At 37.8% G+C, this 26,015-nt stretch overlaps 1 protein-coding gene across 8 annotated transcripts in view; it reads left to right on the top strand.

The window, feature by feature from the left end:
- Positions 1 to 26,015, top strand: part of smtnb (smoothelin b) — an 80,037-nt gene that overhangs the window by 48,814 nt on the left and 5,208 nt on the right. For 4 of the 8 annotated variants that reach the window (XM_079606396.1, XM_079606397.1, XM_079606400.1 and 1 more), the window contains 9 exons: positions 9,744 to 9,920; positions 12,794 to 12,869; positions 13,034 to 13,066; positions 15,091 to 15,264; positions 16,801 to 16,863; positions 16,950 to 17,013; positions 19,774 to 19,947; positions 20,026 to 20,146; positions 21,280 to 21,431. In XM_079606396.1, the coding sequence (XP_079462522.1) occupies positions 9,744 to 9,920; positions 12,794 to 12,869; positions 13,034 to 13,066; positions 15,091 to 15,264; positions 16,801 to 16,863; positions 16,950 to 17,013; positions 19,774 to 19,947; positions 20,026 to 20,146; positions 21,280 to 21,431 (1,034 nt within the window). The remainder of the gene's footprint in view (positions 1 to 9,743; positions 9,921 to 12,793; positions 12,870 to 13,033; positions 13,067 to 15,090; positions 15,265 to 16,800; positions 16,864 to 16,949; positions 17,014 to 19,773; positions 19,948 to 20,025; positions 20,147 to 21,279; positions 21,432 to 26,015) is intronic. The other 4 variants (XM_079606399.1, XM_079606403.1, XM_079606398.1 and 1 more) reach the window with 1 other exon arrangement.

Below are 26,015 nucleotides of genomic sequence, written 5' to 3'. Positions count from 1 at the left end.
AATTGTGTGTGGCTGCGTGTGTGTGTGTGGCTGTGTGTGTGTGTGGCTGTGTGTGTGGCCTTTGTGAGTTAGTCCTCTTCAGTCTCCCCTAATAGCTAATACAGAACCGGTTAAGAGGCCAGAGTGTAATAAACACTTAAAGGGCTGACATCTGCAAATGTGTGACCAATTAAGGATAACAGCACTTGTGTGTTCAGACACTTAATTGCATGTTAAAATGTATCATTGTTTAAATTTATATTACATGCAGTTAGCTGAATTTTAGAAAGATTTTGACACACTTAAGTACATTGTTATATATCATTTCATAATTACTACTTATTGTACTTATTGTCTTGGTTAAAGTTAGTAAAGTTTACTACTGAATTTACTGACACGCATTTATGGTAAACTAAAATATACTTTACTATCATTTTTATTTAAACTTTTAATGCAATGCATGTATATAGATTTGTTTTCACATTTGTAATGATGAAGTTGCAATTTAATACATTTAAAATATATTAACTTTAAACGAAAGTTATAATAAAGTATACTACAGGGCTATACTGAATGCTTCATTCTGATTGGTTGATGAACCACACTAGATGCGACGCGACTGCGAGATGCGTCAAAATCAATCAAAACCAACAGCCAATCAGAACAGCGTGTGGGCGGAGTCTCGCGGCGAAAGAAAATGGATAAGTGTATAGGCTACATAATCAAATTCACAAATATTACACAATTTAAACATTGTTAAAAATACATAGGCTACTGAGTTACTAAAACAATCTTTGTCAAATAATACACTTGTTTGTTCACAGTTTGAACGTGTTTGTTTCCATTTGTTTAATTTCAAGATCTGAGGTGAATTTTCCACTGTTGCTTTTACAGCTGCAAAGCTGGAGAACAAATGATATTCAAAGTCACATGACACGCTTTTAACATTAAATAAAGCACATAAACAGTGCCTGAGATTATCATTGCCACACTTTGTTTGTTGTTCCAGCGCGACGTCGCAGAAAAATAGGAACCGTTTCTAAAAGAGAATTGCCGGCGTGGCTGGATAGGACAAAAACTCTGATTAACATGGAAAAGACACTTTTTATCGCACCGCGTGTAGTTAGGACACGTTGTAAACTGAAGGTAAAATATTTGTAGTACATAAGAACTAGTTAATAAGTAGATCCTTTTTTTGCTGGTAATTCCCTTTGCGTCTCTAACGCATGTGGGGCAGTGTGGTAATCTCGTTAAAGGATAAGCAGCACTAACGGTTCATTAGCAGGTTGTCGAGGCTTTTCCGCACAAACGAGGGATTAATGTCTCTGTGTGAACGCGACAGAGAAGAAAGAGAAAGCCTTGAGGGAAAACACAGACAGCAGGGATCATGATTTGACGGCAAACTTCTATACGACAATCTAGGAACGTAACAGAGGTAAATATGAGTTTGATTTGAGGAGTAGAATGTGATTGCGGTGTTGTGTACTAGCAAACATGATTCACCTGAACAGGATTTGGTTGAGATTTATTACAAGTACTATGACAGACAAATGTCTAACACGGTTGAAGTTAACAACTGATCGTAACGGATGCATTTGGGTGGTCGTAAAATGGATATTGTTTCCCCTTACAATATCCACCTAGCCGGTCTTTGTGTTATTCAGCTACTTTTTATAGTTTATGTACTTTATATACTAGTCAAGACACCAGTGATAGGTGTGGACACCTTTATTTTTGAGGTATATGCATTTTTTTAAATTCATTTAAATTAGTATTTAAATGAATCATGCAACACGTCGTCCATTGTATTAGTTAACTTTTAGTCAAGAGCAAAATAAAATTCATATACAGAAATTTTAATATCGTGCAAAAGTTCATATATTTCAGTAATTCAACGTAAAAGGTGAAACTAATATATTATATATACTCATTACACGCAAAGTGAGACATTTCAAGCCTTTATTTGTTATTATTTTGATGATTATGGCTTACAGCTTATGAAAACCTTTTCACAATATTCTAATTTTTAATTGGATTTTTTTATAAGCTATAAGCATCAAAATTATAACAAATAAAGGCTTGAAATATCTCACTTTGTGTGTAGTGAGTCTATATAATATATTAGTTTCACCTATATATTACCCTAGTATTTGTAGAGTGGAATAACGGCATTGATGCCATGTTCAGTGCTAGTGAACACACACATATTTAAATACTCTGTTTGTGTAAGTTGTGCTATTCAGCTCGCTGCTAACCACAGTCCCACTGACTATTTCTGGATGTCCACCACACAATGCCAACCTGTACTTTTCACTGCCCTTTCTTAGAAGGAAGTCACTTTTTTAATGTATACATTTATGTCTATAAGGAAAACAGACTTTTAAAAAAAAATACTGCATGGCCATTTCTTCCGGCTGTGCATGCCGAAATTCTTCACAAGGTTTGTTTTGTTGGCACTGTTTTACAGCTCGCAGTGGTATATTTAGATGCTCTGTTTTAAACTATGCATGATATTTTTAGTTGCATGGCTGTCAGTAAGTCGCAGCAGAGCGCCTGGGGGTCAGGCATTGTCGCTCGAATGAGACTGAACTGATTGGAATAGCCGTCTGAGCTTCAAATATATGCTGACGCAGTCATGCTATTGAATGATCTCTCATCTGGGTCAACAAGTTCAGAGGTGGTTTTGGCCTCTCAAAGTTTCCCAATGACGGCTAAAGCACGTTACTGACAGCTAAGCACAGTAAAGCAGAAATCTGAAACGTGAAGCAGGACGGTAGCGCTTTCAACTAATTGCTTGTATAATGTTTTTTTCTTTAATGTACAGTAGTGACTAATTCACCACGTCAGCATTAAGTCTGTTTTTTAAATGATAATACAGATGCTTACTTCCAAATATCTCATCAAAATGGTAATTTTTTAAGCCAAAATGGCCAATGTTATTGTAAGTTTTTTCATATTTTATTGCGTCATGCCTGGTTGGGACAACGTGTCCAGCAAAAAGAAATTAGTCTGTCTACACTGTACACATAGATGTTGCATAATGTTTCAGTCCTATGATAAAGCAACCTTAAAGATGGCATGAAATATGTTTTATTTATTTTTTACACTCGACTGGAAACGCTCATTCATTCAAATCTGCCTTCATCCAGTCAACAGCCGATGACAGCCTTACTTTATATATATATATATATATATATGTATATATTGCTCACAGATGTATGACACACTCAGTCACAATACAAAACACGATCTGTTGGTACTTTGTTTCATTGTAACTTTAAAACCTGTAGCTCAACTGGTAAAGAATAACACTAACAATACCAAGGTCATGGGTTCGATTGCCAAAGAATGTGTGTACTGATAAAAGTAAAGTATTATTGTACCGGAAAGGGTCTGCATACACAACAAGAATAACAGTAAGTAAACCTCCATTGTATGTCTCAATAGTTTTGGGAGAATGTATCGCTTAAAATATCGCAATCTCGATTCAAACACCCAGGCAAAAGTCTTTATAACCACACAGTATCATTATTTCTATGTTACAATTATTCAATTTATCACAGAAGTACTGGAATAAAAGAGTTCGGATATAAACACTGATGTCTTCAATAGGGAACAAAATAGAGCAAATCACCTTTGTAAAGTCACTTGGTGCTTCAAATAACGATTTTATATTGACTACATCGTTACACCAGTAGGTGGCGACAAGTGACTGTTAAAACATTTATTTGTCATTGAATCATTCACTCAAGAGAATTGTTCAAAAACGCAGTTGCATCCAGTCATGTAACAAGTGAAGTCTTTATTAGTGACACATTGAATCATTCATTAAAATCTTTTATTCAAATTATTATTATTTTTTTAAATGGACTGCAGCAAATAACATTTCATCAGAACCTTTAGTAAATTACATGTTATTTCTGTTCAGAATCGAGGGAGAATCTCGATGCTTTGTGCTTCTCAATTTAACCAGAATCGTGCAGCTCTACTGTGCATGCTTTACAACTATGGATAAAATAAATATTTATGGAAGCCTTATGGAATATTTAAAAATTGCATCAATGAACTTTTTACCCGACAGACCCTCAATTCTTTACTTGTATATGATAATGTTGATATTTACACAGTCCTTTACGTTTTATCGTAGAGAACATTATGTAAATAAATTACATGTTGGGCATGCCAAATTAAACCAGTCATAATGTAATTTCTTATATTTTTTTGTATCTGTATTTAAATATTAAGCCATATTAATTTCAAAAATACAGTTTGAATCTTATTAGCATATTAAAATACTTATGTTATTCATCACTAAGTAGTATCGTATTTTAATGGAGACGTATTTCTACTGTAGAAGTTAGGATCGAGGATAGACTGAAATTCCCAGCATTTCAACACAACTTCTTCGCACATATTTGAAGGTTGCTATTGGATCATTGAGGGTAAAAACGTCATTATGCGACTACGCGTCACTTTACGGAGAGTTTACGACCTACTAACTACGTTCTGCCTTAAGAACAAATGGTGCGACCGAGTTACTTACAAACTGGCTAGTAGTTAGTAAGCCTCTAGTGTGGACTGTACATTTCAATTTGAGTAAGAACTTACAAACGGCTGGTGCAACCCTACCCTACTAAGATTTAAGGTTTTTTAGACATGTTAATAAAAAAGCTAATAAACCGTTTGTGCCTTGGACTTGCTGCACTGTGCATGCGGTCACATTGTTCACCGTCGCCCTGCACTTTGTTCTCAGCTAGTGAAAGGTGTGAAGGACAAGAGCTCTAAATAAAGAGAGCCAGGGGCTTATGGGTGATTGCCTACTGGAATAATGGCCACTGTTGATAAATAGATGACTGTGGCACCTGAGTTAGCAGGGGCTCCGGGGCCTCCAGCTGCCATGGCGACAGAATTCCAAGGCTCGCCATTGGCTGACGTGTTGGACAGCTGATAGGGGTTTGGCGTGCGGTATAAAGGGCTGGGATTTGCCTCTACTGTGGGTCTAAGTGAGGTGTATAATGTGTAGTCTGTTACTATTACAAGGCGATTTGGTCTTATAGACTCTAATTGTGGTAGTTTTATAGAGTATTTTTGCACATAGAGACGCGACTAACCATACCATGCCTGGCGTCAGCTTGGACCCAACGCCAAATCTAGGCGATGAAGTCAGTCTCCCGCAGGATTGTGCCGAGTCGGGCCTAGAGGCCGTGATCGGAGACCTTTTATTACAGACGGTGGCAGATAAAGATGAAGACGGAAAAGCCAGTGATGAGCATTTCTATGAGCTTGAACTCAATCTTCAACGAGCCGTGCAAGAGATGCATCGCGATTTGAAGGTTTTCGGCAGAAGTGTCGAGGCACGTCTAGAGGAAGCAACAGCGCCTGTAGTCGAGGCCATTGCCACCTTACAACAGGAGAATGCAAGTTTAAGGATCTTGCAAGAGAAGCTTGCAAGGCAAGTATTGGCGCTTTGTGACGCCCTCGGACTGCCTGAACCGAAACTGAGCGAAGAGCAAGACGTCGATCCAGCAAATAGCAATTCATCTGATGCTGAAGTGAACCAAGAGATGGACCTTATCCACGCGCCGCCTGTGTCGTCTCCAACCGGCAGTGTCTCGCGGAGCAATAGCATGGTAGTATAAGTGTGTGTATGTGTATTTTCCAGACTTTGCTGAGGCAAAGAATCACTACTGCTCATACATTTTGAGATAACGTGAGCGGAAAACAGACTAAGCCATATCTAGAGCACTTGGGATGGGCTCCGTTGATTTGGGAACTAATAGCAATGCACTGGCAACCACCAAGAACACCTAACATTGAGATTTCATCCCGTAGGTGACCTGTGACTCAAAGATGCATATTTTAATCTGTTGCAAAATTGGAAAAGGTAGTATTTTGCATATTTCTGCTTATTTCTACTTATTCCTTTATGTGTCTGCTGTCATCATTTGGATGGTTTACGTTTTTATAGCATTGATTTTCCACTATGTGTTATAAGTCATATGCACTTACGGTGAATAATGTGGACTGGAAACTATCTACATGTAGGGGTTCAAGTTAAAACTTTAAGATACTTAAGATTTTCTTTCATTGAAGCCTGTGCCTTTCAAAAATAGACAAGGCTTCATTGGAAACGAGTGTAAACTTCCCATCCAAAGTCCCATCTAGTATGAATAATTGATTTTGTGTGCATTAAGTTATGCTTCAAATAGATTTTATGGCTTAGCACAGTTCATTTGAAAACTAATGAATCATGTGACCCATTGCTGTCTGATTAATTGAAAGTCTTAGTGTTTGAGTTTGCTTCCAGGAAGAGATTTGATTCAGTCAGAGCAGATTTTCCAGGGATCTTTTGATTTAGGGCAAGTTGCGCTTTAGGTATAGTACAATTAGTTCAGTGGGTAGGAAAAAAAGTCGGTAGTAATTTAATTTTTGCATGCATGTGCTAAAGTGAACATTAGATTTGAAGGCTTTGGAATATGCTTTAGCTGGTCAAAAGTGGGCTAAAAAACATGTGAATTTGCTAGTGTGAAGCAAAGCCGTGCTAATCAGGGATTAGTAAGAGGTAAAAAGATGGTAACTTGTTGTGGCACAAGATTTGCAGTGAGTGTTCGAGTCTATTTCTGTGTGTCTGGTGCAGGTCTGTGTGTGTGTTTGGTGTGGGATGATGCGCTTCACTGTGAGTGGATGCAATGGGTTTTTTTCTTTTTAAGGCTGCCAAAGTTAGCGCATTACCTTATGAGATTAATTAAATAAGTCTAATGCCGTTAAATACATTTAACACCCTTAATGCATTAATCTGATTTGACGTAACTTTATGCAGATCATAAAGTTGTTGTCTCAAGCATCCCATACCACGATCTAATTTTCCTTTTTTTTTTTCATTGCACGTTTTTTTAATTTTTAAAAATCTTTGTTTTTATAATTTTTAGATAATCTTTTTATTTATTTATTTAAGCAACATACATTTTGTACAAATACAAGTATTAAAAATTATGCATACAATACATACAAAAAAAAGTAACTATATAAAAAAGAAAAGAAAACAAGGGGATAATAACAGAAATATCAGAATAAAGGTGCATTCAGGTATAAAGATAAGATATCAAATAAATATTTTGTAAAGCTCACAGATTTTTTAAGTTTTGACCGCTTTCTTATTCAGAGAGTCTCTAATACTGTGTATATACAGCCTTACAAACTCATAAAAGTGGGTTTCAGATTAGTAAACTTACATTCATGAATATAAAATTGTCAAGGTATAAATTAATTAATTGAATAAAAGCATTTTTCACCTTTATCAGGATAATCTGTGAAACCAAAGAGTAAATTAATTAATATATTAATCAAAATAAATGCAAGGTGGTTTCGTGATAATTATAACAGAAAGTACAGTTTAAATTTATATAATTTTTACATTTTTGTAAATAATGATTAGCTGGATAAAATCTGTCAAAAAATATATTTCTTTAACCTTATTTCTAATATGAAACGGTAACAACAACCGCACTTTATCCCAGCAAATCACCTTCATATTTTTCCATTCTCTCAAGTGCTAATGCTCCAAACCCTCTCCGCTACGAACCGCCCGGCTCGGCCCGACATGCACTCGCAAAGGAGAGATCAGTGAAGAACCGAGTGTGACACGGATGAGAGCGGCAGGCTAAGGCTCTCAGGGACATTCACAGAAATCATTGAGCTCTCATTCCTGTCTAAATGTCAGCGAGCTTCCACGGCTTTTGTGTAAACACAGCTGTAGACATAGATCAGATTCAGAAACATTCCCTCCCCTCCACCAGCCCCTTTTTCCATCTCCTCTTTCTGCCGTAATGGTTTCACTCGCGCTCTGCTCTTTCTTGCCCATCTCTCCATCACTCTGCTCTCTTTGCCAGGTTTATTTTGGGACGGGTATTTTTATTGCCCCTGTTCTTAAATCCTGATGTCAATTGTGTTGCTGTCGATTATAACCTACTTTAGGGATTAGCTGTTCAGATTTATAAATGTCATCACTGTGTTTTTAGTGTCATAGTATCAGATCTTAATCGGCATCTGTCTGTCTGTCAGCATTAAGGTCCTTGCACACTGAGTTTTTTTTTTCACATTCAGTGGCTCTGAATTGTCAAAACACTGTTCAAAATGCTTGTTACGGACGTTAAAAACACAGAAAATCAAACCTGATCCGAATTTTTTTATGATGGACGGAAGTTTCGGAGGCAGTGTGTTAACGTGATTGACAAAACATGAGGTCGTATTTATTTTTTAACGTGCGAAAATTTCGGACTCAGGCCACATTTACACATAGCCGGGTATTTAGAGAAACGAATATTTCCCCCCCTCCCTTTTCATTTTCAATAATAACATCGTGCACACAACCCGCATAAATACGCCGTCGAGCGCCTTTATAACTATGCCAAACCTATGGGCGGCAGTGTAGGGAGAAGGATAAAGCCATGCAAGCCAATCAGAATCGACAAGAGAGAACCTAAAACCCCGTTTCTCCCAGTTGACACGACAACATATAACCGCCGTTTTCAGAAATCTCCACTTTGGCCGGAGTTTTTAGAAATAATCGTTTTCTGGGATAAAAACGGCGTTTTCGTGTAAATGACAGGCCAAAACGCAGAGAAATATCTGCGTTTTCCCATCGTGTAAACGGGGCCTCAGTGTGCAAGGACCTTTATAAAGTTATAAAGCATTTAATGCATTTTAACACATTACAACTTGAATTTTGTGATGATCATGCATCTTTCTACAATTGCAGTGACAACTTTTGAGTGTTATACATGGTTTTATAATACATTTAAAAAAAATAGCAAATTTGAAAGTTTAAAATAGTTTCAAAATAAGTAGGGAAGCCATTTATTTGAAACATAGAATCAGAGCAATTGAACTAATTGAAAAAAAAAAAAAATCTAAATTAAAATGTTAATAGTGTAACGTTATCACAACATTAAAACAACCAAAGGAACACTTGCGTTCTTTCCTAAGCTGAAGACCATGTGTTGTGAGGTTAAAGTCAGTGAATTTCTACGTTATATTTTTACATTCAAGTCCATGGAAAAATATCAGTATTCTCGAGGGGCCTTTTTAAATATTCAATGATGTTATTTGTGCTATATGTATAACCTTGTTCCTCAACATCTTTTAGAATAATGATACAAATATTATATCATATAATATCAGTGGTAAATTATCAGTAAATTTAGTTTTCATGGTGTTCAAATGCTGTTTAATGTTGTCACCATAATCCTCATGCATTTCTTCTGTTTACTAACTGCAGTACTTTGTCAAAAGTATAGCTTGACTCTGGTTTAACTTGTTTAAATAAGTAGCTTGTACAGTAGCTTGACTCTCAATGTAAAAAAAAGAAGTCGTCTGAAACCTTTAATGGTAAAAAACTGTAAAAAAACTGTAAGAAAAAAAAAAAAAGTACATAAGATGAATCTGTTCATCTGGAAATCTTTTCCACAAAATGTTTTTTCACTGTAAATTATACGATTTTTCACTTCTAAAATTTTTTACAGCCTTTCACAGTAAAAAAAAAATCATTAAATCTCCCATTAGACCATTTCAGTTTTCACTGTAGAATAGAGGAACTTGCCATTAACCAATTAACAGGTTTTTAACCATAGCATTTGAACAGTTTTGTTTTAAATTATGGTAATTTTTGACAGTGTACCTTTATAATGTACACCGGTGTCATGTTGCTGTCTTTCTATCCCTCCACACACACACACACACACACACACACACACACACACACACAGATGGAGACGGAGCCCATTTCTCGTGTGGGTGAACCTGTGAGTGAGATGGCTCATGAAGTCCCGGTGCTTCCTAATGGCTCATCCATGATGACCTCCATCAAAAGAGAGGAACAAAGTGAGAAGCTGACCTCAGAGAAGCTGCAGGACATCGAGGACGAGGAGATCCTGGACAAAATGGTACTTTATTTCTCCCACTGACCTTTTGAACACTTAAATACCAGTTATATACAATCTTACATGTGTATATATACAATCTCTTAATGATCTAAATCCCGTAAAGGTGCTCTAAGCAATCTCATGCGTTTTTTAGGCCAAAACATTTTTTGTCACATACAGTAAACATCTCCTCACTATCCGCTAGCTGCCTGTCCCCTGAACACACTGTAAACAAACACGGTCTCTGTAGACAGCACAGGCTCCACAAACGGTCACGAAAACAAACTGGGCTTCTCGCACGGCCGCACCACGAAACATGACAAACTGTTCCAGCCAATAACCGACAAGAAGGATTTGGGGGTGGGGTTTGGGGGTTTAGTGCGCGGATGAGGAGGAGGGAGGGTCTAGCTAGCCTCCGTTTTGTTTGACAATTCTTCGAACGTCAACAAGAAGTAACGTCACCCAACATCACTTAGATAATCGGTTCCCAACAGGGGGGTCGCGGCCCACAAGGGGGCCTCAGCGAGCTCTGTGGGGGGGTCGCGTCATAGTTTGAAAAGTTTTGAGCAATAAGCATTAAATAAAAGTCCTTAACTTTTTTCTGTTCAAAATTTATATAATGAGCGAGTTCATCATGAATCTATTTTCCAATCTGTGTTTTTGTCTTATCCTGAGCCACTATGGTACTCCTATAATAAGTGTTTACACTGGGACTATTTTACACTGGTTCGGATCGCTGCCCAGGACCTGCGTGACTCGTCATAGATGTACACAGAGAGAAGTAGTTCCGGCTACAATGTTCTTCCGAAAGACGCATTATTCTGTTAATAAACGCAAGTTTATTATCGCTCGCTATAGCGCCAAAAGCGTAAAAAATAAAGCCTCACATTGATAAAGCCTCACAAATAACATGAAAGTATTGAGGCTCCAGACAGCAGTAATTTAGTAATAGCGTATTGTTTCTTTTTTTACCTACACACCAGTGTGAATAATGTTATTGCATTTCAAATGGGCCAGTTTATAGGCTACTCCTAGGTTTACGGTTTTAAATGACAAAGGGGCTACTGATGTTTGTGTTATTGTATTTTCAATATTATAGGCTATTATTTGTGCATAAACATATTTGAAAACAACATATTTTGTGATAATATGTTCACAAATTAAAGAGCGATAATATCATTAAATGTGAAGGGGGGCCCTCAAATATTTTCTTGGTAAAAAGAGGGTCTCAGACAAAAAAAGGTTGGGAACCACTGAGTCTTAGAGCACCTTTAATTATTTTCTTCCAACGTGTGCCCAAAAATCAAGATTTTTTTTCCACCCGCGATCTTCATTAATATATTTTGAGAATCACTTTGCTTTGAATAAAACCGACCAATACTTAAATCTCTTAAGTGACATGACATAACGTGAAGGCCAAGCATGGCAAGTACCCATACTCAGAATCTGTACCCTTTATTCAACCCATCCAAGTTAGCGCACACTTTCAAGTTTTAAGTTCCTGGTGGTGCATGATCAAGGGCGTAGGTTTGGTCTCAGCTTGGGTGGGGACATCCCACCCCCACACCACCCCCTTATTTTTTCAGCCAATCAAATGACGGTGTTCCTGTACTGTCGTCCTGGCCATGGGAATCGATCCAAATAGCTGCAACAGGGTTTTTTTCCTGGCTCAAAACTAGGCGGAGTTGGTAAAATTCTGATGATGTATTTTATTAAAAAGATAATTTAATTTGTATTTTTCATATACCAACATATAGCCTACTCTGTTTTCCACAGTACTTTTGTGGGTGGACCTCGGTATCTCTAGAGGGGTCCGGGGGCATGCCCACCCGTAAGAAAATTTTATACATTTTGAAGATAAATTCATTAATCTGGTGTACTTTGAGTCACCAGAATCCGCTGTTAAAAATAAATAATCCACCCGCCCAAACCTATGATATTCTCTGATTTAGATATCTGATCATCACATTACAATTATTCAAATTATCAGTGTTAAGCATGATAATATGGTAAAATGTCACACTGTAGTAGGGTGATTTAAAAATAACATTTATTTTAAATAAAAGTTCTTCTTTTGGCAAAATTACATTTCTTTAATAGCCTAAACCTAGGCTTTACTCCCTTCAAACTTAAATTGTCAATGTGTCATTGCGTCGCTGTTGGAAAACAATCTTATCAGAATATTTATTTTTTTTACCTTTATAAAGGGCATTTTCCCCCTAATTTTATTAAATGTATGCTCAGTCAGCGCCAACGCTCCCACCACGCGCTGAAAAATTGCCTAATGAAAATCAATAATAATGCAGATATTATTTCAGTATAGAAACACACACATCACGGGAGTCTCCCGCATATTGATAGCGGCTCACTGATGCACGCGAATTAGTTAAAATCTCCCGGAATCGCGAGCGCGCCCGCGAGACAGATACTGTGCTCCAAACCGTGTAGCGCGTGCACGGGAGAGAGGAAGAGAGAGCAAGAGACCGCGGCACCGCGCGCGTGTGCCTCAAGAAGAAGCGCATGTAATATGTTTGATGGACACAGGACAGAATGGACACAGGAACCCAACAGAACCGTCACGGTGGAAAAAGTGTATCTGAGCATGTGACTGTCTATCCGAGTTTTGTCGAGAGCAGAAGGCGGCACCTAAATTGACGGAGGCGGCCGCCTCGTAATTCTCTCACAAATATTGGTGGGGACAATTTTGTCATTTTAAAATATTGATTGGGACTAGTACCTAGCGTCCCCCCCTAAACCTACGCCCATGTGCATGATTCATTAGTTCACATTCATTATGTGACACAGACATCTTTCTGAAATGCACATCATGATGGAAGTATTCTTTATAATTATTAATTTGTTTGGGTTGCTTTTCCCCCCGTTTGATTTTACAGCTTGATGATTGCAAAGATTTTGAAGAAAGGAAAATGATCAGAACTGCAATGAGAGAACTGCGAAAGAAAAAGCGAGGTGATTATCTCTACACTTGTTTTATTGTACAGCACACATCTCTTGTTCTCTTTCTTTTCTCTCTCTATATACTGATGGGTGTATTTCAACACATAAAGTGTAGAGACAGCCTGTCGTCTTTACTTCCCTATGGTTCAGCCCTGTTTCTCTCTCTTTGCTCTCAGAGGCTAAGCTGGGATGCACACAGGAGGAAATGGGTAGGGTTTCTGGATTGTGTGTGTGTGTGTGTTTTGCCCTATGACCCCTTGCTAATGCCCAGGGCCTTAGTGATAGGTCATTTAGAGCTTCATTGGCTATAGATTTGGTTTGTAGTTGCAGATACGGTATGTCGTTTTATTCACTGAAGTGCCACGTGTGATTTTGTCATTGTATTAATGTTGTTTGACCCTGCATGAAAGTGAATGTAGTTCGTAATCATATAATTCTGCTTGCTTTGTGTTTGCTTGATCAAATTTACACACATGGTGCTATGTTCATCTGTAGTGTAGGGGTGTGTGATATATTATATCTTCTATATTTTCTGGAATACTTTGCCAATATTTTGCTGAATACTTAGTGGGTTATTGTGCTGGTACATTGACTGGTTTAGGCCTGTCATTGATAGCTGAGTCCCAAAGCTTTTTATATTTTGTGTGGTGATAGGTTTCACAGAAGCTGCATTGTGTGTGTACACAGTGTTAAATGCAGCTCAGAGGGAACATTAATGCATTTACACTGCAATGGTATTTGAGATGAATCTTTAAAAATGGCAGCAAGTTACTGTCTTAATGAGTGTGTGAGGGAGTCATTCTTTCAACCGATTCATTCAAATGGTTGATTTATTCGGAAACAAAGCGAATGGTTCATTGAATTATTCGCTCACCCGATTTGTTTAAAACCCTGCGGTCTATTTCTCGGACATGCACAACCGTTGTGCTTTGACTTGGAACTCTTTTCTTTGATGAAATGGAGCAAAATAAAATATTTATATTATTGTTTTTAAAATGTAACTCTGCAATATTAAGGTGCAGTCCGTAACTTTTTTGAGTTAAAAATTATCCAAAGTATTTAGCTCGATTCAAAACGGTAAGCTTGTAATAATGTTTTTAATTCCAGTGGTGCTGGTGGATTTCAGCGGGAAATTCAAGCATGTCTTTGCGTCATTACATCACATCTGTACACATAAAGAAGAGTCTCGGCTAGTAGGCTGTGAGTGTGAGGATGTTGGAGGTGGAGATTTATAGCCTTTTCTCACAGCACTTGATATAATTCAACTTATCAGTTTGATGGCGGATCCAGAAAGGTTCAAACGACAATCACCAACTGGAGATTCACCCGCTGTAAAATTCAAAAGACTTCAGACTTCGGAGTGGCTACAGAAAAAAAGAGACAGCAACCCCGGCCCATGCAAAAACAAGGATAAATATCGGAAGGGCATTAAATGTAGTCACGCAATGCTGATGTTGTGAACATGAACAATTTGAGAACAAAGTATAATTTCCACGGTTTGACGTGATATGAAGCGATCGTTAGATTTAATCAGCGCGATTTTCTGCAATGCTTTTTTTCCCCTTAGTTGGTCAGAACAGTGAATGTTACTTGTTCAGAACATTTCCCGGTGAAATTTCCTATGTTGGTCAATACTTCCAAAAAGTGGAATCTGTGATTGCAAATGCCAGTATCCAGACCAGCGCGGCGACTGACAGGCGCATGTTCTCCTCAAAAAATTTAGATTCATCCGCGCTGTGCCGTGCCGAGGCACAACCCACGTAAAGTCGATAATTCCCAGAATAACTGCAATTGCAGATTTTGAACAGAGATGGCGACAAAGAGGAAAAACTACGGACTGCAGCTTTAAATTAGTTTATCAAACTGTTGTATAAAATCAACATCACATTTGGTATCACATCAATATCATGATTTTCAATAGTGCTGACATTGGGGGAAAACATGTTAAGCTCGCACAATGTTAAAACTACTATTGCGATATCGTAGACAATAAATATCACACAACCCTACTGTGGTGTTAATCTAAGATGTTAGCACTTTCACACGAGTGCTATGAAAGTGATAGTTTCTGAAGTGTGTGATTTCTGTCACCAAAAATAATGTTTTCAAACAGGTTTCCTGAACCCTAGTCAGATAGTCCCGCGCATTGATCACATTGGAAAAGTACTGATGTTATCTTCACTGATGTTTTTCTTCCCTCCTTTCAATCATCATCCTGACGGCGTGTCCTCAGACCAGAGAGAGAAGGAGCGAGATGTGCGTCTGCAGGAGCTCAGACAGCAGCGGGTGGACAGATCTCAGAAAGGTCGGGGGGGTGCAGACAGCAGTGAAGTGGTGATGAAGAAGATTGAGCGGTCCACAGACGGCTCCACCACCAGCCAGATCACCAATCGGGTTTCCCATTCAGGTACCACAGCAGTAATGTAGTGGCCTCTTGTCTTTTTATTTTCCCTCTTCAGTGTACTTGTTAAAGTTCAGGGTTCAAGTCTTGGATTCTTGCTCCAAAAGCAGTCATAATTTAAAATCGCATGACCCTAGGAATCAAACAAGGTTTATATAATACCTGGAGAAAGCTAATGGTTAGTAAATGCTTCACTAGCACCTATATTGAGCTGTGAAGTGAAAACCAGCAGATCTTTTCACACTTTTTAAGAGCCCTTCAATAAAACTTTCACTCTTAAAACATATCCTGCAATATAGTGAAATATCTGTGTACCTTTAAAATTGTATTTGGGTCAGTTTTTACACGGAATAGGTACAAAAATACACAGACTATCAAAATACACATATTGTTTTCCCTGAAGTTTTCAAATTATTGTTTTTATAAGATATGACCATTAACTAAAAGAGAACAGTGTAACATATATTGTGTTTCAGGTCAATTTACCCAGATATCAACTCAGGTTTTACATAATGTTATGGCAACTTTTTTATCTATTGGTTAGATTTGTCTCAAAAATAATTTTGTTAAATATATTTAGGCTAGTCTCTTTCTCATATCTCTTCTCTCACACACTTTAAGGGCTGAATTGTCTTTGTAAACATGAACATGCACTCACAAACACTGTAAACAGACAAAATATGACGTTTGAGAAAAAAAAATTTCCCATATGTCTTGCATCATGTTTTATTTTTGGAGTGAGTTCATGTAAAATTAGATTTTACTTGTTGTTTATCTAATTTTATTGTGACACTGTCAAGTCACATTTCTTTATATAGTGCTTTATACAGAACATATTGTTTCAAAGCAGCTTCACATTAATAAACAGGAAAATAACACTGCTAATTTTGTAAAATTAATCAATTATGAAATAAATTAAATTTCAGCTGCAAAGCAGCTCTAAAGAAGACAATAGTGTCATCATTCAGCTCAATTTAGTTCAATGTTGATTCAGTCCGGTTCAATAACTGAGCCACTGTTGAAAAGTTAATGTCATTATCCAGCTCAATTCAGTTCAAAATTTGTTTTAGTGCCATGCAGTTAAACTGATGAAATTACTGCATACTAATTGTACCACAAAACCAGTCACATGGGTCACAATTTTAACATTGAGATTTATACATCGCCCGAAAGCTGAATAAATAAGCTTTCCATTGATGTATGTTTGTTAGGATAGGACAATATTTGGTCGAGATACAACTATTGAAAATCTGGAATCTGAGGAGCAAAAAAATCGAAACATTGAGAAAATCTCCTTTAAAGTTGTGCATTTATGTTCACGATTGTGCTGCATTCACTCACAAAAATACATGTTTTATATATTTACGGTAGGAACAAAATATCTTCATGGAACATGATCTTTACTTAATATCCTAATGATTTTTGGCATAGAAGAAAAATCGATAATTTTGACCCATACAATGTATTGTTGGCTATTGCTGGTTTTGTGATCCAGGGTCACAATTATCTTTTAAACCCCGCTGTCACTGGTTGTGTGTGCAGATGATACCGGCAGGACGTCCCGCAGCACTATCATGGAATCCAGCTATGTTCAAAAGACAGACAGTGAGTTTATTGAACTCTTTTGTATTCTGTGTTTAGTCTTAATTTTTATCCACACCCGTATCAAACGCTCTTCTCTCTCGTCTCAGAGGGCTCAGTGCAAACTAAATCCTACAGTTACTCCAGCACAACGTCCACGAGGAAGGTCGGGAGGTGAGTGCCTTATTTACTTTTCTTTTTTGGCCCTGGTTTTATTGTGCACGATTATGCAATTAGTAAAATTTTTTTAATTCAATTCAATTCAATTCAAGTTTATTTGTATAGCGCTTTTCACAATACACATTGTTTCAAAGCAGCTTTACAGAAAATGCATTTCAAAAATATACATACAAAAATACAGTTAGTTAATCATGAAATTTAGGGCATAACATATCGCCGGCGTTGGGTCGTCTCTTCACAGGCGTCGAGTCGTCTCATCACAGGCGTTTAATAATTATCAAATAATTATTCAGGTAATAGATAACAGAGTAATGAAGTTAACGTAATTTTGTGTAAAATCACTTTGCATCCTACGTACACTACCGTTTAAATGTATGAGGTCAGCAAGAGTTGTTTTTAAAAATAAATAAATTAGGGATGCACCGATATGAAAACTTTGGCTCATGCCGATTATTCTTTATATTTGAAAGCTGATAAATCTAAATCCAAATTTTTTCTATAATTTTTGTGAGCCTGATTACAAAAACAAAAGTCTCGCCATTAAAAGCCGTGTCCCAAGCACACAATTATAATTTTATGTAGCTTATATGACAGATTTGCACATGTTGCACTGAGCTGTATTTTCCTTTTTCGAAGTGATTCCAATCATATTTCAAGCGATTCAAAACCATCATGTTGATCCATGCGCATCTGAAGTGTCTCAGCTGAAGGAAATAATCCATTATTTATCTGAATTTTTTCTGAGGTAAATGTGACGTCACATGACATTTACTGATGTCTTTCCACGGTTGAAACACTGAATGAGCGATTCCATGTGACATGATACGGATTTCGATAAGTTGCACTCTATCTTTTAACACACTTTCAGACGCTCATTCATGTTTATTTCGCGCTGTAACTGGTATTATTAAGGCGGAAGAGAAGATCATGTTTGCTCCGCGCTGCCGCTTCTCTTGAGCTGAGCCAGACCGAACATCGATCTCACGCCAAAGCGGTATTTATGTTTTTGAATTTCATAAGAAAATGGACGTAATTTGAAATCTGTGACTTTGTTTCATATAGTAACAAAGCACAAAGATTATTGCGATTTATTGGATGGGATGCGCACTACAAATGTTCCATTCATTCATCAACTGCAAACAGGATGACTAATCGATTCTTGGGATTTAAGAATCGATATCTGTTCGTAAAAATTGGTGCCTCGTATAGATCATATTTACGAGTTGAACGCCACCATAATGTCGTAAATACCAGTGGGAAACTCTGGATTTTCTCTAAGCCCCGATCTTTACGAGTTGTGGGCGTGTCACTGAGAAACATGGCGGAATACCACAATATTTATTTATATATATACCATAGTATTTAGCTTGTAATTTATTTAGCAGTATTTAGCTAGTACGGAATACCACAGTATTTAGCTTGTCAGGCTTTTCTATTTACAGCGCAGTAAGCTAATTGCCTGCACAGAATATGAAAGCATTATAAAATAACAATGTAACAATAAAGTTTGCAGTGGCTTCATACACTAACTAAAAACATTAAAAAAACAAAGCCAACCTTATGCAAATCTTTGTTCTTCATTTTCTAGAGCTAGAGTTTAAGAACCTCGCTGTATTTTTGTGTAATTAAGAGAAAGTACTCCGCCATTTTACACCGACGAAAGTGACTTGAACGCACCGGTCGTCGTAAACACGACTTCCCACATCGTGTGTACGAACTTCCCAGGAGGACTTGAACACACCAAATGATAATCGATTAAAATCGAGATATAAATTTATTTTTTTACCCAGCCCTAGTAAAAACATGTATACTTACAAAAGATTTCTATTTGAAATAAGTGTTGAACTTTATATTCATCAAAGAATCCTGAATGATGTATCATCGCGTTTCCACCGAAATTACCCGGAACAATTTGTCCCAGGAACTTTTTTCCTGAGAAATTTTTTTTGCCCCAGACCGGTTGCTTTCTGCGTTTACACCGCGGTCTAAAGTACCGGGAAGATTATAACTGCGCTCGACTGCTCCTCCCAGTCTGCCACGGACAGTAATCAGTTTTGAGCGCCACATTTATAATAAGTATGGAGGAGATTCAAACTGTGCTGCAGTTGTTTGTGATGTATTGGTTTACTAACGAGGTAATTAACACAACGGCAGAAAAGAGACGAGCACTGATACTAAAGCATGTTAAGAAAGCTCGTAATGCTAGATATAAAAGCGGACATTGACCGTGACGTGGCTGGGACGAACACGCAGAAAATGTCCTCTTCCACAAATGCGCTTAATAAAGCCTGAACCTCGTCGTCGGTCCAGCGGTGTGTTTTTTTTTATTTTTCATTTAATTCCATCTTTGCAGACAGACAACTCTTACTGCATGAAGCCACGAACCATTTTAAATGGCGGTTAAAATAGAATGCTGCGTGGAGTCATCCAATCAAAATGCGGCGTGAACACAACCAATCAGCATGTTCAGCGCACAAGTCCCGCCCCTGAAAGTTCCTGAACTTTGAAAAAGTACTACCTCGCCAGCAGGGACTTTCGGAGGGGGAAATATTTACCCAGAACTTCATTTAGACCCTGATTCCTGCGGTGTAAACACACCGAGTACCAGCCCATAGTTCCTGGGGAAAGTTCCTGCGGTGGAAACGCGGCTCCACTAAAACATTAAGCTGCACACTGACTACAAATCCTTCAGCATTTTTGAAAACAGATTAATTTGGGTCTTTTGTCATACTTCTCTCTCTCCATTTCCTTCAGTGTTTTTGACCGTGAGGACAACACGTCTCGTAGCTCGAGTAGATCATCCGCTGTTGAGCGCAGACAGACCGAGAGATCAGAGCTGTCGAGGGCTCAGACGTTACCCAAGACATCTGCCGCACAGGCTCGGAAGGCCATGATCGAGAAGCTTGAGAACACTGGAGGCTCTGGAGGGTGAGCGCATGGGTTTCAGACACTTTCTGGCTCTCTGAAGTACCACATGTTCAGCAACATTTCTCTTTCTGCCTGTAGCAACTCAGCGATTACTCAAGTAAACAAGGTGCAGCGCTCCACGAGCTTCGGTGTCCCCAACGCAAACTCCATCAAACAGATGCTGCTGGACTGGTGCCGATCCAAGACCCGTTCCTATGAGGTAACGGGAGAAGGATAAAACCGGTCATCATTTGCTTACCCTCAAGTCTTTCCAAAGCACTTTCTGTCATTTAACACCATTATTTAACGTGTGCTTAGCATTAAAAAGTGAATGAGGTCTGGGGGTATCAAGCTCCACAGATGACAAAGCAGCACAAAACTGCCCTAGAAACATGTGGACTGGGAATACTTGGAATATAGTGCATTAGTGTGATATATATATAAAGCCTTCTGAAGTAAAATCATAGCTTTGTGTGAGGAACAACATCATTATTTACTCATTTATGATTTCTAATTCACACTATTTCTTTAAGATGTGCTGTATTTTTAATTTTTGTAAATTAATGAATACATTTATTCATCAAGGATGCATTCAATTGATCAAAGATGACTGTAAAGACATTTATAATTAAAGTTTAAATTTTTCTCTTTTTTTTTTACTCTTATTCAACAAAGAATTCTGGAAAAGATGCATCACACTTTCTAAACTAAACAGGAGATAAAACGTGTTTTATTTTACTTGACTGTCCTTTTATTTAATCCAAAACTGCGTTCATATTTAATTTGAAAAGGCCTTTTAAACTAGATACAACCGCACACGATACCACTTTAGGTTCACATATCGCGTTTTATGCGTGTGCAAATTCGTTATTTCAAATGTAGGCGTGCGTCTTATAATAGAAGCATCTCAACAGGTCATGTGACAAAAACCAGCGGCCATTCCGTAACAACTCGGCCGAACAGCTGATCATAGGTAGCTGTACAGGGCGGCTTTTTATTTCTCATCTCAATGAATATATCTAGTAGTAAAGCTAATGCAGGGCTAGAAATCAATTCATTATTTGATGATACTTCCTCGTCATCATGGAGAGCGCAGTTTGCACCGCTTTCTAATTTCCACAAGCGCGTGCTTTCCCGTTGCGTCTGTCGTTGCTATGCAACCATGAACAGAGGCGCGCCTGGAAAACGAATTTGCACGTGCAAAAAACAGCGCTGTGAACGGCTCTTTCCTCCTTTCTTGTCAACAAGTGGATTCAGAGCCACTGCATTAGCAGCGCTAAAAAAGCCAAACTTTTCAATAGTAGAGTACATTCTGACTAGCTATGTTTTCTCTCTCTCCTACACGTCATGAAGAATGTGGACATCCAGAACTTCTCCTCCAGCTGGAGTGACGGGATGGCGTTCTGTGCTCTGGTGCACAACTTCTTTCCCGAAGCCTTCGACTACTCCAGCCTCAGTCCCAGCAACCGCAGGCAGAACTTCGAGATGGCCTTCAGCACAGCAGAGTGAGTCCATACACTCATATCAGAACCAGGCAGGAATACAGCTCAATTTGGGATCTGAATGTTTGCACATCGGGGAGAATTCACTAAACAATCGCAGCTTCTGACATTGACCACAAAACCAGTCACATGGGTCAATTTTTTTAAAATTGAGATTTATACATCATATGAAAGCTGAATAAATAAGCTTTCCATTGATGTGTGGTTTGTTAGGATAGGAAAATATTTGGTCGAGATACAACTATTGAAAATCTGGAATCTGAGGATGCAAACAAATCGAAACATTGAGAAAATCTCCTTTAAAGTTGTGCATTTATGTTCACGATTGTTCTGCATTCACTCACAAAAATACATGTTTTAGATATTTTCGGTAGAAAATGTACAAAATATCTCAATGGAACATGATCTTTACTTAATATCCTAATGATTTTTGTCATAAAAGAAAAATGTATAATTTTGACCCATACAATGTATAGTTGGCTATTGCCACAGATATACCCGTGCGACTCGTGACTGGTTTTGTGATCCAGGGTCACATGAATTGATGGATTGACTGACAAGTTACATAAAATAGAACACTCACTCCCTTCAATGCAAATAAGGCATTTCAGAAACATTGGCCTGATGCAGTTAATGTGTTGCTGTGACCACAGATGGAGAGCTGGTAGTGAGCAGATTATTGTGGGCAAGGAGTGCTTGTGTACATAGTTTTAATGACATTATAACCAGGCCAATATATATTCTGCATCTTGAGCTGAAGTGTCTGGATGTCACAGCGGTGGAGTGATGCTGAACAGTCACAGTAAAGTCTCGGCTGGACAATAGAGTGCAACAGTCGGGTTCCAGAAGTAAAATCTCCATTCATTTTCTCCATAGGGAAATTTAATTTAACATAAAGACAGCCCTACTGTGAGCTACGAGGTTGTTAATCGATGGTGTTTGCTGCTGTTAAACCATCAGCTGCATTAGTTCAACTTATTTTAAAAATGGTTTAACAGCTAAACTACATTACCCATAATACTGCACAGACAATTCCACTAGTTACAGAAAACAAATCAGCAAAAGACCTCTTTAGCTCCACACAGACTGCTTAAATAGTTGTATTTATAAGCATATTTTGCAATAAACTTAAAATATATTGTTTCTATAGATATAATCAACAGTTTTAAATTAGTAAAACCATTGTTTTTTATTTGATTATGCTGTTTGGAGTTCTTTGCATCACTAGAGCTCGTACCTTTGTGTTTTTGTCAGATTTTGGAGAGAAATTAATGGAATAAATACTTCTTGAACTAATGCACTCTATTGTGCCATGCAATCAATTTGTATGCGTGTTTGTGGCAATACCTGATTTGCATAATTACTTTAGTGAGCCAGATTCTGAAACTATGCAGACAGCGTGTGCAATTGATTCTTAGTGAATTTCCCCATGTGTCTATTATTGTCAAACTCCAAAAAACACACTTAGGCAAGCAGACTGAAAGATATATATATATATTTTTTTTTAACAAGTCTCAAAAAGGCTGCATTTATTTGATAAAAAATACAGTAAAAACAGTATTATTGTGAAATATTATTACACTTTAAAGTAGCCGATTTCTGTTGTAATATATTGTAAAGTGTAATTTATTCCTGTGATCGAAGCTGAATTTTCAACAAAGCTGTCACATGATCCTTCAGAAATCATTCTAATATGATGATTATAACATTTATAAATGTCTTTACTGTCACTTTTGATCAATTTAATGCATCCTTGCTAAATAAAAGTATTTAAAAAAACCATACTGACCTCAAACTTTTAAATGGTATTGTAACTATATAACTATATTTATGTTTTGTTTTGTTTCTGAGCCTGTTTTAATACAACCAAACCTATTAACAAGTTCATCCGATCTGCATCTCCAGTCCTCTGAGATTAATCATCTTTTAATAGCTGTCATTTCCTTTAGTCAGGTCCACTTAAATAACTAAACCCTAATTACTAGCATTTTAAATGATTATTTACCTTTCTCCTCTGCTCCTTTTCCATTTCTCATAACATTCATGCATTATAAGCTCCTTTCTAAACGACAAACATCCAGATAGCGTCTGCTAACGGAGGAGCGTTACTCAAAGTCAGTGTTGTTTGGTTCCCCGAGAGTAGGCCTTAACCTGCTTCCCCTTTCTTGACCTTTGACCTGTGTCCAGGTAATTCCACTAGACACTTTCTCATGTCATCTTCTGTCACCTGACTGAGCACTGGTTTATCTCACGACCCCTGGCTGTCGTCATCATTAAAGGCACCATCTGTAATTGCTTCAGTTTGCGAGTCATTACTGCTAAGGTGGAGTCAGTCGCTGTACGCGAGTCGTGTTTGTTTTTGGTCAAATTTAGTTAACATGAACTAACAATCAGAGGTGGACAAAGTACACAGTGTGCTCCAAAACAATGACAAAATACGCTTTTAGAAGACCAAATCCAACGTTGAAAATGAAAATCAGGTAGATGTCATAATCCAATTGATTGGAGATTGAGGTTTATCTCCAACGTTGCACAGACGTTGTGTTGTGGTTGGAAAATGAAAATCGGGTTGACGTCAGAAACCAACATCATGTTCTGACGTCAACCCGACTTTCATTTCCAACCAAAAATGACTAACGTTACTACTTTCTACTCGAGGACCTTGACACAAATGTAGTGGAGTAAAAAGTACGATATTTGCCTTTCAAAAGTAGTGAAGATAAAGTCAAAAGTTTAATACTCAAGTACAGTACTCGCGTAAATGTACTTTGTTACTGTCCACCTCTGCTAACAATGCAAATATTAAAGAAAGCATTTATTATTCTTAGTTCATTGTTAATTGCAGCATTTGCTAATACATTATTCACATCAATAGTTCAATAGTTGTCTGTTAATATTATACAATGGACCTGCGCTAACATGAACTTATAATGAACAGTTGGATGTTTATTAACTAACGCTAATAAATTACCACTGTCTTCATTCTCATTGGTCGTTGCCTTGTCGTTTACGCAGCTCAACATGTCGCCTCACAGACTCTCATTGAAAATGCATGATTGTTAGTATTGTAATTTTACCGTTTTTTTATTTTACTCTTTTTATTTCTTATTTTTAATTTAGTAATTTTTCAATATAAATAGTAGTTATTATTATTATTATTATTATTTAATATCCATATTTATGTATAATCACAGTAGTCCTACAAAGAAACAGCAAAAAAAAAATTGTCAGGAAAATCTCAATTAGATTTTTTCCCCCAAAAATCGTGCAGCCGTAGTTTTACTCCCATATGACTTGCATAAGCATTTTTTGTTGCACTTTATTTAAAATGTTGCTTTGTGAAAGCAAACCGAACCAAAGTGAAAATGCGATTTAGTAACTATTTAAGTCCCTGTTTTAAAACAAAGCAAACAATCCTCAGGTCTGAAAACGCCTTAAAGGTGCAGTGAGCGATTTCTGAGAAACTGTTCAACACCCAAACAAACAATCGTGTGTGTGTTTGTTTATGTGATTTATGAGGACACAAATTTGTATAATAACATGCGTATTACACTGGTATTACAACTTAAACGTGGTTTATGCGGACATTTCATGAGTCCTCGTAATTCAAATAGCTTAAAAACATAAAAAACAATGTTTTATAAAAAATTTAAAAATGCAGAATGTTTCCTGTGATGGCAGGTTTAGGGATTGTGTGTGTGTGTGTGATGGGCAAGTTTAGGGATAGGGGCAGTGTAAGGTGTGTGTGTGTGTGTGTGATGGGCAGGTTTAGGGATAGGGGCAGTGTAAGGTGTGTGCGTGTGTGTGTGTGTGTGTGTGTGTGTATGTGTGTGATGGGCAAGTTTAGGGATAGGGGCAGTGTAAGGTGTGTGTGTGTGTGTGTGTGTGTGTGTGATGGGCAGGTTTAGGGATAGGGGCAGTGTAAGGTGTGTGTGTGTGTGTGATGGGCAGGTTTAGGGATAGGGGCAGTGTAAGGTGTGTGTGTGTGTGCGCTGGAAAAAAAATAGTGTAATACATTATCCCTTACTTATTGTTGTGGGCGGAGCAATGAAAGGTGTGTTTGTTTGGGTGTAGAATTCAATTATCCACGGTGTTCCTCAGAAATGGCCTGCTGCCCCTTTAAGTCTGTGTAGTATCTGTGATGGTAGTGATATCTGACCAGCAGTGACAGATGTGTGCCTTTAAAGAGTGCAGTCTGCATGAGCCCGACACTGAGCTGCTACACACACTCAACAGGCTGTTTTACAGGCAAACCCGCTTCGTCTGGAGCCGAAGGGTCACACGTGTGTAGCAGTCACTCAATGCATTGCTGTTATTGTCCCCATACTGTATGTTCTCGTTCACAGGCACATTTGTTTTGCAGAATGAGATCACCATAATGAGATGCATTGTTGTTGGTCTATTTGATGTTGTTTGTCTTTTGCACATGTATTTGTTGTGATTGTTGTGCATGAGAACACTGTCAGAGTTTAATGTGGGCTTTTTGATTTTTGTCTTGTGTGTGTCATTTCTCTCCTCTCACTGGCCCTCGTGTTTCCCACTCCACCTGTTGTTTCCTCGTCTCTTCTCGATCCTCTTTTCCTCCTC

The sequence above is a fragment of the Phoxinus phoxinus genome, assembly GCF_949152265.1.
Source record: "Phoxinus phoxinus genome assembly, chromosome: 3".
Taxonomy (NCBI): Eukaryota; Metazoa; Chordata; class Actinopteri; order Cypriniformes; family Leuciscidae; genus Phoxinus; species Phoxinus phoxinus.
This window is presented reverse-complemented; position numbering and strand designations above follow the sequence as displayed.